At 42.5% G+C, this 15,339-nt stretch overlaps 1 protein-coding gene across 1 annotated transcript; it reads left to right on the forward strand.

The window, feature by feature from the left end:
- Positions 1-4,745: 4,745 nt before the first annotated feature.
- LOC106587708 (COP9 signalosome complex subunit 2) lies at positions 4,746-15,057 on the forward strand. Its single transcript, XM_014176303.2, is given in 14 exon segments — positions 4,746-4,874; positions 5,418-5,531; positions 5,612-5,689; positions 5,851-5,976; positions 7,325-7,414; positions 8,164-8,241; positions 8,536-8,710; positions 9,020-9,198; positions 9,430-9,482; positions 10,293-10,390; positions 10,801-10,860; positions 10,863-10,882; positions 11,167-11,225; positions 14,133-15,057. Coding segments are annotated over 14 exon segments (1,329 nt in total). The 5' UTR covers positions 4,746-4,820; the 3' UTR covers positions 14,278-15,057.
- The last annotated feature ends 282 nt before the right edge of the window (positions 15,058-15,339 follow it).

Below are 15,339 nucleotides of genomic sequence, written 5' to 3' on the forward strand. Positions count from 1 at the left end.
AGCAACAAGAAAACAAAATGTCTAGTCACGCATCTTGGGCAGGTTAGGGAGGGAACACAGCTCTGATGACCCTGGGGTTCTGGCATGGAGAAGAGAGAAAGAGAGGGAGGGAGAGGGCACGAGGTAGGGAGTGTGTGTGTGTGTGTGTGTGTGTGTGTGTGTGTGTGTGTGTGTGTGTGTGTGTGTGTGTGTGTGTGTGTGTGTGTGTGTGTGTGTGTGTGTGTGTGTGTGTGTGTGTGTGTGTGTGTGTGTCTTTGTGCATCTGTGTGTGTGCTCTCCCTCTCTCTTCTCCATGCCAGAACCCCAGGGTCATCAGAGCTGTGTTCCCTCCCTAACCTGCCCAAGATGCGTGACTAGACATTTAGTTTTCTTGTTGCTGTGTGTGTGTGTGTGTATCTGTGTGTGTATCTGTGTGTGTGTGTGTAAGAGAGTTAGGGCCCCTTCCGTGAGCTCTTTCCTAGATAAACACATTTAGAGAGAAGTATAAAATCAGACTGCATGCTGGATAGAGAACACAGGGCCATGGTGGTTGCCATGGTTGCCAGCTGCCCTGTTGGAGACACATTAAAGGGGCTGCTAATGTTTAAGGAACTGTCAGGAACAAGATTATATTTACTGGATCAGCATTATTAACTGCAGCCTGAAGCAGTTTTTGACAACCCCAAATTAAACGCCAGATAAACCCTGTTGTTTACATTAGAGGTTGGGGAATAATATCCATGTTTTAAAGTTATTACATGAATCACCAGAGAGAGAGAGAGAGAGAAAGGTGAGAGGAGAGGGCATCACTGTGATGTTTATAATAACACACAAATATACACAGGCAGCGTGCACACACACACACTCGCAATCAACTCACACATGCGCGCACACACACACAAACACCAAATTGATGGTGTTTATGTATTCTCTCCATTGGCAGGTATTGGAGATGGTGGAAGAGAAGCTTGAAGCACGTATCCATAGAGACTGTCAATTAATCATTATTGGTTGATGTTACCTAGTAGGTTGATGTTGGCAGGTTGGTGAAATGGTCCTATTCATCACAGACAGACAATGTGAGTCAGTGTGAAAATGAGAAGTCTGGCTGAGTTGACTCACAGGCCCAGAGAGAGAGACCAGAGCTGGGCTGATCACTGATCACAGGCCCAGAGAGAGAGACCAGAGCTGGGCTGATCACTGATCACAGGCCCAGAGAGAGAGACCAGAGCTGGGCTGATCACTGATCACAGGCCCAGAGAGAGAGACCAGAGCTGGGCTGATCACTGATCACAGACCCAGAGAGAGAGACCAGAGCTGGGCTGATCACTGATCACAGGCCCAGAGAGAGAGACCAGAGCTGGGCTGATCACTGATCACAGGCCCAGAGAGAGACCAGAGCTGGGCTGATCACTGATCACAGGCCCAGAGAGAGAGAGACCAGAGCTGGGCTGATCACTGATCACAGACCCAGAGAGAGAGACCAGAGCTGGGCTGATCACTAATCACAGGCCCAGAGAGAGAGACCAGAGCTGGGCTGATCACTGATCACAGGCCCAGAGAGAGAGACCAGAGCTGGGCTGATCACTGATCACAGGCCCAGAGAGAGAGAGACCAGAGCTGGGCTGATCACTGATCACAGGCCCAGAGAGAGAGACCAGAGGCAATATTGATGTTACATGTATTTAAAATGCATATTTAAATTACTTTTGAGTATTTTGTCATTTGTATTTCACTGGCCTGAACTATAGTCCAGTGTATTTTGTAACAAGATACTTTAGAGAGCTGTATTTTGTATTTTCAAAATACAAAATACTTTTCAACAGTCCTGATAGAAAATGATGGACTATTTCTTCTAAAATAAGTTGAAATTGAAAACACGCTTGGTGTTCACACATATATTTGTTCCATTTCTAACTGCACAGGACATCTGACTGAAATAGTCAGTCTATTATTTATTTTCTGTTATTTTGCCTACTTGAAATGTATTTTCTGTATTTTGAAAATAAATATTTTTATAAAAATGTATTGTTGACAACAGTATTTGGCATGTTATTTTCATATATTCTTTAGGGTATTTTATAACAAGATACATTTTGCAGTATCTTTGTCCATCTGAAGGGGTGTAGCTTATTAGAATAATAATATCCATGCTTTGCAAGTGGTCATTTTTACATTTACATTTGCATTTTGGTAATTTAGCATCCAGAGCGACGTACAGTCAGTGCATTCAACTAAAGTAGATAAACAACCACATATCAGAGGCATAGCAAGTAAAACGTTTTTTTTTTTTACCGTTACTAAGAATGTTGTTGAGGTTATTGTTGTATTTTGTTTTGATACATTAGTCTTTAGGGTATTTTGTCATTTTTGCACATCTCTGCACACACACACACTGGATATTGTGACAATGTTTCCCAGTAACAGCGTGCTGACACATCCCGCCCCTGCTCTCCTTTCTCTGGTGTTGGATCCACCAGATGATATTATAAATATTATGCTCCAACTGACTCCACGGGTCCAGAATAATGGGATAAATCAACTAAAGCTCTTCTGTCTTCCACAATGCAGTTATGACACGTCTCAGGCCTCTTTCTTAAATTAGAAATCAGTCTTCTCAGAAAAGGAATCTCTTTAGTAATAAAATATGTTAGTGAGTCTGGTGTAAAACAAGCTCCCTAGCGAGGGAGAGATTACAGATAGGAGACATGCTGCCAAAGGCCTCTGTTAGTGTGGCAGCCAACACATTGTGTGTGTGTGTGTGTGTGTGTGTGTGTGTGTGTGTGTGTGTGTGTGTGTGTGTGTGTGTGTGTGTGTGTGTGTGTGTGTGTGTGTGGTGTGTCATAGAGTGGCAGCCAACACTTTAAAATACTCATGAAATATTTTTAAACCTGATCCACAGGGTTGACTCCACTCTATTCTGAAACGGCCTCCCAGAGTTATCACGCAATGTTAGTAAAAACCACTCCAATAGATCCACATTCATAGTTCATACCTCAGTGAGTCCCTCACTGCTGAGAACAAACCAACTCTGCCAAGGGTGCTTTTTTCTCTGAGTACCCCAGAGGCTGGCCTGTTGAAATCCCTTTAAACAAATTATTTGACCCTATCAAAATGCTGAAAACCTCTCGTTATGGTTCAGACCCATTTCTCAGTGTGGGATTGCAACTGGGTCAATGTGTGCAACTGGGTCAATGTGTGCAACTGGGTCAAAAGTTTGGACACATCTACTCATTCAAGGGTTTTTCTTTATTTTTACTATTTTCTACATTGTAGAATAATAGTGAAGACATCAAAACTATGAAATAGCACATATGGAATAATGTAGTAACCAAAAGAAGTGTTAAACAAATATATTTTATGTTTGAGATTCTTCAACAGTAGCCACCCTTTGCCTTGATGACAGCTTTGCACACTTGGCATTCTCTCAACCGGCTTCAAGAGGTAGCCACCTGGAATGCATTGCAATTAACAGGTGTGCCTTGTTGAAAGTTCATTTGTGGAATTTATTTCCTTCTTAATGCATTTGAGTCCATCAGTTGTGTTGTGGCAAGGTAGGGGTGGTATTCAGAAGATAGCCCTATTTGGTAAAAGACCAAGTCCATATTATGGCAAGAACAGCTCAAATAAGCAAAGAGAAACAACAGACCATCATTACTTTAAGACATGAAGGTCAGTCAATCTGGAAAATTTCAAGAACTTTGAAAGTTTCTTCAAGTGCAGTCGCAAAAACCATCAAGCGCTATGATGAAACTGGCTCTCATGAGGACCGACACAAGAATGGAAGACCCAGAGTTACCTCTGCTGCAGAAGATAAGTTCATTAGAGTTACCAGCCTCAGAAATTGCAGCCCAAATAAATGCTTCACAGAGTTCAAGTAACAGACACATCTCAACATCAACTGTTCAGAGGAGACTGTGTGAATCAGGCCTTCATGGTCGGATTGCTGCAAAGAAACCACTACTAAAAGACACCAATAATAATAAGAAACTTGCTTGGGCCACGAAACATGCGCAATGGACATTAGACCGATGGAAATCTGTCCTTTGAGATTTTTGGTTCCAACCGCCATGTCTTTGTGAGACGCGGAGTAGGTGAACGGAAAAGCATTCCTCATGAAGCTGGTTGAGAGAATGCCAAGGGTGGCTACTTTGAAGAACCTAAAATATCAAATATATTTTGATTTGTTTAACACTTATCACGCACACACACACACACATACACAACCACCTCTGCACTCTTCAGTTTACAATAGGGACTAGTCCCTGATATATCCGGTAGACTTTTTAAATATTTTTTTTTCACCTTTATTTAACCAGGTAGGCCAGTTGAGAACAAGTTCTCATTTACAACTGCGACCTGGCCAAGATAAAGCAAAGCAGTGCGACACAAACAACAACACAGAGTTACACATGGAATAAACAAACGTACAGTCAATAACACAATAGGAAAAAAATCTATATACAGTGTGTGCAAATGAGGTAAGATTAGAGAGGTAAGGCAGGGGTAAGACTTCATAAATACATGGTCGTCATGCTTGTCCCTTTGATTTGTGATGCAAGTTTTTTTTATGGCTATTTCTATGATGGTAAGGTAAGATAGTTATCCGTGAGTCAAATTGAATTCATTGAAAAGACTAGAAATGTTACAGATCTATACTTCTTATGTTTGAATTGTAGCTGGACCAATGTTATCTAAATGTGATGTGACAGCGCTAGCCTCTGGTAGAAAAGCGAACTATAATAGCAGAAAGAATAATGCAGTACTATACTGAAACCGGCGTAGTGTTTGGTGGCGATGTAGAGCTGCGATTTGTTTGTTGTCTCCGAAGACCCGTCAAGATGTCTGACATGGAAGATGATTTCATGTGCGACGACGAAGAAGATTATGATCTGGTAAGCGTAAGTTTACATAATACGTTTCTATTTCCTTGTTTATTGATGTTTAATCAGAGCTGTTTCCTTAGCTAGTATATTTTCATTAGCTAGGTCAGAGCAGGGGAGTTAGCCAGTTAGGTAGCTAAACTACCTAGATAGCTAGTTCAGCTAACGTTAGCATAAAGGCGAGGATAGCTTGCAAAGTTGCTGCTAGTGCTAGCTAAACTCAGCTGCTTGGCATGGGGGGGAAACTGAGTTTGCTATAGTATACTGAGTTAGCTATACTAGTCAATGTATTACAGCATGTTATGTTACCATAGCCAGGCACAAACATACAACCGTTTAGCTAACCAGCTAGCTAGCTAGGTGTAGATAACTATCCTTTAGCCGCGCATGCGCCGTTGTTGGTTAGATAAAACAACTAGCTAGCTACTTAGACTCATTAGTAAACAACTATGGCAAGCCGTTAGCCCAATCATAACATCTCTGTCACGTTATCAATCTTTGTTGTATTAACTCATAGCCAGCTAACTTATGTCCTGAGTTTATGTCTCAACCCAGGAATATTCCGAGGACAGTAACTCAGAGCCAAATGTCGACTTGGAGAACCAGTACTACAACTCCAAAGCACTGAAGGAGGATGACCCCAAAGCAGCTCTCAACAGCTTTCAGAAGGTGGGTACTGGCTACTCACTCACTCCACTCACTCACAGATTGATGAATGTAGGATGGTAATGTATACTCTCTATTGGCAGGTATTGGAGCTGGAGGGAGAGAAGGGAGAATGGGGGTTCAAAGCCCTAAAACAGATGATCAAAATCAACTTCAAGCTAGTAAGAAATGAAATGTGCTGTAGTGTCATCTCAAAATGTCTACTCTCTGTCTCTGAGTCCGTATGATTAGTGCTTGTGAGTTGTTCTTTATGACGTACTGTTATTCCCACTGCAACTTAACTCAATGCCCTGTCTCCTGTCGAACTGTGTGTGTCCTGCAGACCAACTTCCCAGAGATGATGTCTCGGTACAAGCAGCTGTTGACGTACATCAGGAGCGCTGTGACCAGAAACTACTCAGAGAAGTCCATCAACTCCATCCTAGACTACATCTCCACCTCCAAACAGGTATAGACGCAATACCTGGAACTAGAACAAAGGGGTTTTGGCCTCAAAGCTCAGATCATTATTTTGGCTCAAATCTGAAGTTATGTGAACTGTGTTTGTTATTCCATTTTTTTTAACCTTTTTATCAATATCAATTTCTTACAACTTTTGTCTTATATGGAGGATTAAGTTACTGACTCTGGGTCAGTGCTATTGGTATGAATGAAGTGGTGGCAGTGGTTCCATGTTCCACATGACTGAGGTGTTAATGTGGGCTGAGGTTGATGTTCTAGATGACTGAGGTGTTAATGTAGGATGTGGTTCATGTTCTAGATGACTGAGGTGTTGATGTAGGCTGAGGTTCATGTTGATGTAGGCTGAGGTTCATGTTGATGTAGGCTGAGGTTCATGTTGATGTAGGCTGAGGTTCATGTTGATGTAGGCTGAGGTTCATGTTGATGTAGGCTGAGGTTCATGTTGATGTAGGCTGAGGTTCATGTTGATGTAGGCTGAGGTTCATGTTGATGTAGGCTGAGGTTGATGTAGGCTGAGGTTGATGTAGGCTGAGGTTGATGTAGGCTGAGGTTGATGTAGGCTGAGGTTGATGTAGGCTGAGGTTGATGTAGGCTGAGGTTGATGTAGGCTGAGGTTGATGTAGGCTGAGGTGTGTGTTCTAGATGGCTGAGGTGTGTGTTCTAGATGGCTGAGGTGTGTGTTCTAGATGGCTGAGGTGTGTGTTCTAGATGGCTGAGGTGTGTGTTCTAGATGGCTGAGGTGTGTGTTCTAGATGGCTGAGGTGTGTGTTCTAGATGGCTGAGGTGTGTGTTCTAGATGGCTGAGGTTCGTGTTCTAGATGGCTGAGGTTCGTGTTCTAGATGGCTGAGGTTCGTGTTCTAGATGGCTGAGGTTCGTGTTCTAGATGGCTGAGGTGTTGATGTGGGCTGAGGTTCGTGTTCTAGATGACTGAGGTGTTGATGTGGGCTGAGGTTCGTGTTCTAGATGACTGAGGTGTTGATGTGGGCTGAGGTTCGTGTTCTAGATGACTGAGGTGTTGATGTGGGCTGAGGTTCGTGTTCTAGATGACTGAGGTGTTGATGTGGGCTGAGGTTCGTGTTCTAGATGACTGAGGTGTTGATGTGGGCTGAGGTTCGTGTTCTAGATGACTGAGGTGTTGATGTGGGCTGAGGTTCGTGTTCTAGATGACTGAGGTGTTGATGTGGGCTGAGGTTCGTGTTCTAGATGACTGAGGTGTTGATGTGGGCTGAGGTTCGTGTTCTAGATGACTGAGGTGTTGATGTGGGCTGAGGTTCGTGTTCTAGATGACTGAGGTGTTAATGTGGGCTGTGGTTGGTTGTTTTATGTGTCACAGATGGACCTGCTGCAGGAGTTCTATGAAACGACGCTGGACGCTCTGAAGGACGCCAAGAACGACAGACTCTGGTTCAAAACCAACACAAAGGTAGGGTGTGTCCAAATAATTTCAGCTTTTTCCTAAAGTGTGTACTTGGTCACAACTTCCCACAAAAATTTAAAAGCAGTGGATTGGTGGAAGCAGGGACTAGTAATTTCCTCTCAAATCAGTGAAGTGAACAAGTGAGAATTGGGACTTATGCATGTAGTACACAATGTTTCTGTTTATTTCTATGGGTAGGACAATATCTGATCTGGCAGTTTGTCAGACCTCTGTGTTTTGGAGTTTCTACCTCTGCAATGCCCTAGACTGGTAGCGAGATCTGTTTGTGTTAAATGATTTGCCAAACAACACCCTAACATCCTTATTTAGTGATAGTGATAGCACAAACATAGAAGTTGTTGTCTCTCAACCTGTTTTAACTAAAGTCCTCTGGTTGTCTCTCAACCTGTTTTAACTAAAGTCCTCTGGTTGTCTCTCAACCTGTTTTAACTAAAGTCCTCTGGTTGTCTCTCAACCTGTTTTAACTAAAGTCCTCTGGTTGTCTCTCAACCTGTTTTAACTAAAGTCCTCTGGTTGTCTCTCAACCTGTTTTAACTAAAGTCCTCTGGTTGTCTCTCAACCTGTTTTAACTAAAGTCCTCTGGTTGTCTCTCAACCTGTTTTAACTAAAGTCCTCTGGTTGTCTCTCAACCTGTTTTAACTAAAGTCCTCTGGTTGTCTCTCAACCTGTTTTAACTAAAGTCCTCTGGTTGTCTCTCAACCTGTTTTAACTAAAGTCCTCTGGTTGTCTCTCAGCTGGGCAAGCTGTACCTGGAGAGGGAAGAATTTGGGAAGTTACAGAAGATCCTCAGACAGCTGCACCAGTCCTGTCAGGTACAGTAAGACAGGTGGTAGTCTGAGACAACGTTTAGTCTGATGGGGTTTACACAGCCATCTGAGTAGCCAAGTTCCCAATATGGCTGCTAGCAGTATTTTTGTTGTTGTATACTGGTATGATCTGTTATGTTGTATATCTATGTGCACTGCAGACAGATGATGTTGGAGATATGGTCTTATGTGTATATCTGATCTTATGTTGTATATCTATGTGCAATGCAGACAAAGGATATTGGAGATCTATGGTCTTATGTGTGATCTGTAATGTTGTATATCTATGTCTCTCTCTAGACAGATGACGGGGAGGACGACCTAAAGAAAGGCACCCAGCTCCTGGAGATCTATGCTCTGGAGATCCAGATGTACACAGCCCAGAAGAACAACAAGAAGCTGAAGGCCCTGTATGAACAGTCCCTGCACATCAAGTCTGCTATCCCTCACCCACTCATCATGGGAGTCATCAGGGGTGTGTTACCACTGTAGAGAGATGAAACCCTGAAGGCAGCATAGCTGTCAACATTATTATCTTTTACATGTGTTGCATTGGTGCCACACACAGTGGTTTACATTGAATAAATACATTGACCATAGAAAAAGAATCCTCCTTAGAATAGTAATTCTATGGTTACGACTTGTAAACTGACCTGTAGGAAGACTCTGGGAGATTTGTCACTATCGTGGATAAAATTGTAAAAGATGGTAAAAAGATGTGTCAGTCACTGTGTGTGTTTGTGATGTACTAACAGGCCTGTTCCTGTTTTGTCCCCTTCCCCAGAGTGTGGGGGTAAGATGCACCTGAGAGAGGGGGAGTTTGAGAAGGCCCACACAGACTTCTTTGAGGCGTTTAAGAACTACGATGAGTCAGGCAGCCCCAGGAGAACCACCTGTCTGAAGTACCTGGTGCTGGCCAACATGCTCATGAAGTCTGGAATCAACCCTTTCGACTCACAGGAGGTACAACACTCATTCAGTTTAGTTAAGTCCAGTTAAATTAAATGTTATTTATCCCCTTAGAGCAGTTACTAACATTATCATTCTGGGAAAATACACGTGGTGGATGCATCCTGTACCTTTATATTGTTGGAGGCAACATTGCATTAATCCAATTCAAATCACCTGCAGCAAACACTGCTTGATAAAGTGTTGTATTACAGTGGCTGTTCTTATTGTGTTTTTCTGTGACAGGCCAAACCCTATAAAAACGACCCAGAGATCTTGGCCATGACAAATCTAGTAAGGTAAGAACACGTGTGTGTGTGTGTGTGTGTGTGTGTGTGTGTGTGTGTGTGTGTGTGTGTGTGTGTGTGTTTCTAGTCATCCATGGTGGTGTTGCTGATATTTTAGGGTAGAAAGCCATGGCATCAGTTATACGATAACGTCACTATTTACAACCTATTTCCACTTATTTGTGCCGAGTTGTCATTCGACCCAAACTGTTATTGTTTTACATCACATATAAGTGGTTGATAGAGGTGTAACATAGTGAAGATATCCTTTAACCACGGGTTCAACTGTGGCGTCTCTTCAACCTAATTTATGGTCAGTCTGGGATCCACGACACAGAGGGTCTGCTCTGATGCAATTGCAGAAGGAAATGGAAGCGCTCCTAGGCTGTGGCTCTGACACCTCTCTCAAAATGTAAAACAAGGCCGACGCCTCCGTGTGCTCGTGTTTGATTCCCAGACGATGACTGGTTGACAGGTGAGTTGGGGGAGTGGTTTCTGCTATCTCTGCTCTGAACAGTGAGAACCTACCGTTCACAGGCTCCACATTCGTTAACACAGCGGATGCTGGATTGAATGGCATCGACCATAAAAAGCCCATTTGAAAGCCATTTGCTCTTTAGCTCTGGTCTCCTCCCTTAACACCATGGGACCACGCAGCCGTCATACCGCTCAGGAACGAGACTCGTTCTGTCTCCTAGAGATGAACGTACTTGGCTAAGGTGTCTGTAAACTTCCGACTTCAACAGTATGTCATTATTTTATGGATTGTAATGTCATTATTCTAACCCAGTGACTGTTCTACTGTTGTGTGTCTACTCTCAGCTCCTATCAGAATAATGACATCACAGAGTTTGAGAAGATACTGAAGACCAACCATAGTAGTATCATGGATGACCCCTTCATCAGAGAACACATAGAGGGTGAGTGGTGTTTGTGTGTGTGTGTGTGTGTGTGGGGGGGCTTTCTCACATTTTGTTGATGAACGAGACATGGAATTATTGCATTGAAGACGAGGTTTCAACAAACTTGAGACAAACTGTACCAGTATCTGCATATTGAGATGATGTGTGGACGGGGTGAGGGTGTCCTGGTGGACGGGGGGGTGAGGGTGTCCTGGTGGACGGGGGGTGAGGGTGTCCTGGTGGACGGGGGTGAGGGTGTCCTGGTGGACGGGGGTGAGGGGTGTCCTGGTGGACGGGGGTGAGGGTGTCCTGGTGGACGGGGGGTGAGTGTGGACGGGGGGTGAGTGTGGACGGGGGTGAGTGTGTCCTGGTGGACGGGGTGAGGTCTGAAGAGACTCTGATCAATGCTGTGTTGTCTTATATTCCAGAGCTGCTGCGGAACATCAGGACCCAGGTCCTTATCGCGCTCATCAAGCCTTACACCAGAATAACATCCCATTCATCTCTAAGGTAAGTCTGAGGACAGCACTGGCTTCTAGACTAACTAGCCTGGTCCCAGATCTGTTTGTGGGCTTTTTTTGCCAATTCCTATGGTCATTGGCATGATGATTTTTACAATAAGAGTTGGTAGGACAGCACAAACAGATCTGAGACCAGGCTAATCATTGACTTCACTGTGTGTATTGATAATGTATCTGATAATGAACTTTGCTGAGTAGATCATGTATTTATTAGGTCACTGATGTTGCTGTTTGGATTGATCATAGTGTAACGTTCTGTCTTCTCTGTCTCAGGAGCTGAACATAGATGTTTGTGACGTGGAGAGTTTGTTGGTGCAGTGCATATTGGACAGGTAAGTTTGTCCTAGACATGCATCTGATGTGTGGCCCAAACTACCATTTAGGAGTGTAGAATACACTGTTAGGAAAAGTTTTTTTGTATCAAACAGACATTCACGCCATGGAAGACTTATGTTTTCTCTAGACTCTTACATATTTCTATGAGAGGCTGAATACTTCTTATATACTACACCGAGTGCTCTTCCATTGACAGACTGACCAGGTGAATCCAGGTCAAAGCTATGATGCCTTATTTCACTTGTTAAATCCTCTTCAGTCAGTGTAGCTGAAGGGGAGGAGACGGGTTAAAGAAGGATTTTAAAGCCTTGAGACATGGAACGCTGCTGGGTTTTTCACGCACAACAGTTTCCCGTGTGTATCAGGAATGGTCCACCACCAAAACGACATCCAGCCAACTTGACACAACTGTGGGAAGGAAACATTGGATTCAACATGGGCCAGCATCCCCTTTCGACACCTTGTAGAGTCCATTCCCTGATGAATTGAGGCTGTTCTAAGGGCGAAGGGTGCAACTCTATATTAGGAAGGTGTTCCTAATGTTTTGTATGCTCTAGGGCTGACCCCATTTAGTCGATTGTTTGGTCAATAGGCTGTTGGTCGACCAAGATTTTTTTTCAGTCGAACAGTGGCAAATATATTTTTAAAAAATGATGGCACACGAGACGCCTGTCTGATTCACGCCTGTCTGATTCACGCCTGTCTGAGTGGACTAATCCATTGCAGGCCGCGGGATGGTTCACCAGTATCACCAGTAGTACATTTAACATAAATGACCAACATTTCTTATCTACATTGTTTGGTTACTGTCATTTATTTTAATGTGTTCTCTACATTATTATTCCAGTCTTACCATTGTCATTGTAGGAGTGGACACATAGGTTGTGCAGTCTGCTAACAATGCTATACTTGTAAGAAACCAATTTATTTCCATTCCATTTACGAGTTGTCTATTCATTATCTTTTGTTTGGAGCGCTCCTGTCAATCTTGAGTAAGGGGACACACAGAAGTAAGTCTAGGGTACCTGGCCTGCGTGCAAATGTAGGCGCTTAAATGTGCCAATTTGGGGATCTGATAGTATTTCTTGTCTTAATTCCCCATCACTGTGGAGCTTCTCAAAGAAATGTTTTCTTCGCCTTAAACAGCAAGTAAAAAAAAAGTCTGTTTTTACATCCATTGAGAATGAAAATAGTTCCTCAACATAGCCTATTTAAAGAAACGTTCCAGCTCTCTTTCGATAACACTCGGTATGAGACGGAAAAAATGTACTACCCTGATCCGGTGGAAACGTCATAAAGGCCTACCTGATTACTTCTCATGTGATTTATAGGATTTTTATTTTTATCAGGATTTCTTTCTACCTGCGGGCTGCAGTGTTTTTATTTGTTGGCATTATGTAGGCTATTTTTACCTATTGGCAATAGAAGTTATTTTTTTCATTAGGTAGAATTCTTATTGACCACATGACATTGATTTTGAGATATGAAGACTTTATTATTAATTAAATGAAACTGTTCTACAAAAATGTGCATATGAAAATCATAACTGGCACGCAGATCAGTAGAAATGGTACAATAACTTGCCACTCCAAATGGAAAAGGTTGATGACCGTTGGTGTAGCCTATTACCGGCTACTTCAGGAGCCTAACGGCAGAAGCTGCAAAGGCCAGCAGCAGCGGGAAGAGGAGGGTCTGGTTGGGTACAGGTTTTTGTCTTTCTGGTTAGGCTATATTGATCTCTGGCTCCCTCTTTGGTAATTTGTCTTTATTTTTAATTTCAGTGCTTAAAGCATCAGACATGCTCAGTAGCCAACATTTAGTTGCTTTTATTCAAACAATAGGGTGTGTCTATATATGGAGAAATAAACATACACAAACTATTTTTTGGGGGACATCCCTAGTATACTCAGTATATAGTGTACCTGGCTGACACAGAGGAATCACAAGACGAAGCAGAGCATGTTTCTTGTGCATGTGTGTTAAGACATGTTTCCTGTACGGGGATCATTTTGAATTCCTCATTTCTCAGTTCCTCATAGTTTCCACCCTGCACCTTGAGGAATGCAGGAGGCCAGCATGAGTCTCTGTCTCTCTCTGTCTCTGTTTGTGGTGTTATTCTTCCCTGAGTGCCCTGCTTAGTTTATTGCAGATCTGTCATTTATTACTGGTTTCATTATTTAGTTTAGAAGTAGTGTAGGCACACACATCCAGTAACTTGCAGGCTACAAAAAGTAAACTGATGAAAGAAAGATACCTGCAAACTGTTGATTGCTCCCGCAGTTTTATTGTGCAATGCTTTTGACCCAGCCGGATGAAGACCTTTTTGATCAAAACTTTGGGAGAAATAAAGTCTTATCTATCATGGCTTTATTATTTCCCATGCTACTGTAGCAGACTGCTGTGTATTGTTTACTACCCTCAGCCAGATCAGATCTACAGCCAGTCAACTGGAACAGTGACATTTCACACTGCATTCCCACCGTTGTCACAGAGCTCAACAGAATATGTACTGTATGGAGTGAAATGTGTTCATCAGACAGCTTAGTGTAGATGTGATAATTGGTTGAGAGAGAGTACACACATCAGTGGTTCAGGTGCTGGACAGAAACCGAACAGTGAAAGAAGTTCAACAATGACTTCAACTAATGCTATCCACAGTGATTTGTGTAATTTGAACCATAATCGAATGCAAATATTGATGTTGTTGATCACATTTTTATATAAAAAGGCATTGTTTTATACAATATTATTTACCATATTTGGTCAATTTCTAAACGTTTTCCTGACCAAGATGGAAAGAATGTTTAGTCATGTTGCTAGGATACCAATGTCCATGCTTGTGTTGTATTTATTGAACCATTGTTCTCTGATCACTCTCTTGTGCTGTGGTTTCCTCCCTGTAGCACCATCCAAGGCCGTATCGACCAGGTCAACCAGCTGTTGGAGCTAGACTACCAGAAGAGAGGAGGGGCGCGCTACACTGCCTTAGACAAATGGACTAAACAACTCAACTCTCTCAACCAAGCCATCGTCAGCAAACTCACATGATTCTGGCTGACGTGACAATGGACAGCACTGAAAGATAGGAAGGAGAATCTCAATCAGCTGTTCCAATGTGTCAGAATATAAACCAAACCATCCAGTGTGGATGGGCTGAGTGGAGTTACACAGCAGCACAGAGATGTTTTGTGATCTGACACTGTTTCCCAGAGAAGGGGAGATACTGCTTTCTAGAAGACATCAGCACTCTCTAAGGGACAGCTCAGTTTACTTCAAGCCCCTCGTGTTTGTTTTTCACAAGACTTTAGTAGAATGATTTTAAGAAATATCACTGTCAACACCTTTTTAAAAGTGCTGTATTTTTTTCGGTGGGCAGTTTGAGTACAATGACACACTGGTTTATTTGTGCCTGTTGACTGACAGCTGGTGTTGGGAAACCTTTTTCACAACATGTAGCTGCAGCATTGAATGCGTGTTGGCTGTTGGTCTTGTAGGTCTTCTAGATACTGTCTACTTTTTAGCTCTCATGCTAACTTTGGTTCCATACTATATTATTTGTAAATATCGGTATTATTTGGTAGTTGCAACAGACTCCTGTTCTTAGTGTTAGTCAATTGTTTGTGTGCAGAAACGTATGAATAGATATATTCACACCCATCACTGAAAATCTATGTAATCCACCACATTGCACACAGAACAGTAGCAAAGTAGAAATCTGTTAGAATTATAATCCAAGAGTTGATTCGGTGTTGTAATCTAGACATACAGTTGAAGTCGGAAATTTACATACACTTATGTTGGAGTCATTAAAACTCATTTTTCAACCACTCCACAAATTTCTTGTTAACAAACTATAGTTTTGGCAAGTGAGTTAGGACATCTACTTTGTGCATAACACAAGTCATTTTTCTAACAATTGTTTACAGACAGATTATTTCACTTATACTTCACTGTATCACAATTCCAGTGGGTCAGAAGTTTACATACACTAAGTTGACTTTGCCTTTAAACAGCTTGGAAAATTCCAGAAAATGATGTCATGGCTTTAGAAGCTTCTGATAGGCTAATTGACATCATTTGAGTCAATTGGAGGTGTGGATGTATTTCAAG

Source organism: Salmo salar, unplaced genomic scaffold (assembly GCF_905237065.1).
Source record: "Salmo salar unplaced genomic scaffold, Ssal_v3.1, whole genome shotgun sequence".
NCBI classification, from domain to species: domain Eukaryota; kingdom Metazoa; phylum Chordata; class Actinopteri; order Salmoniformes; family Salmonidae; genus Salmo; species Salmo salar.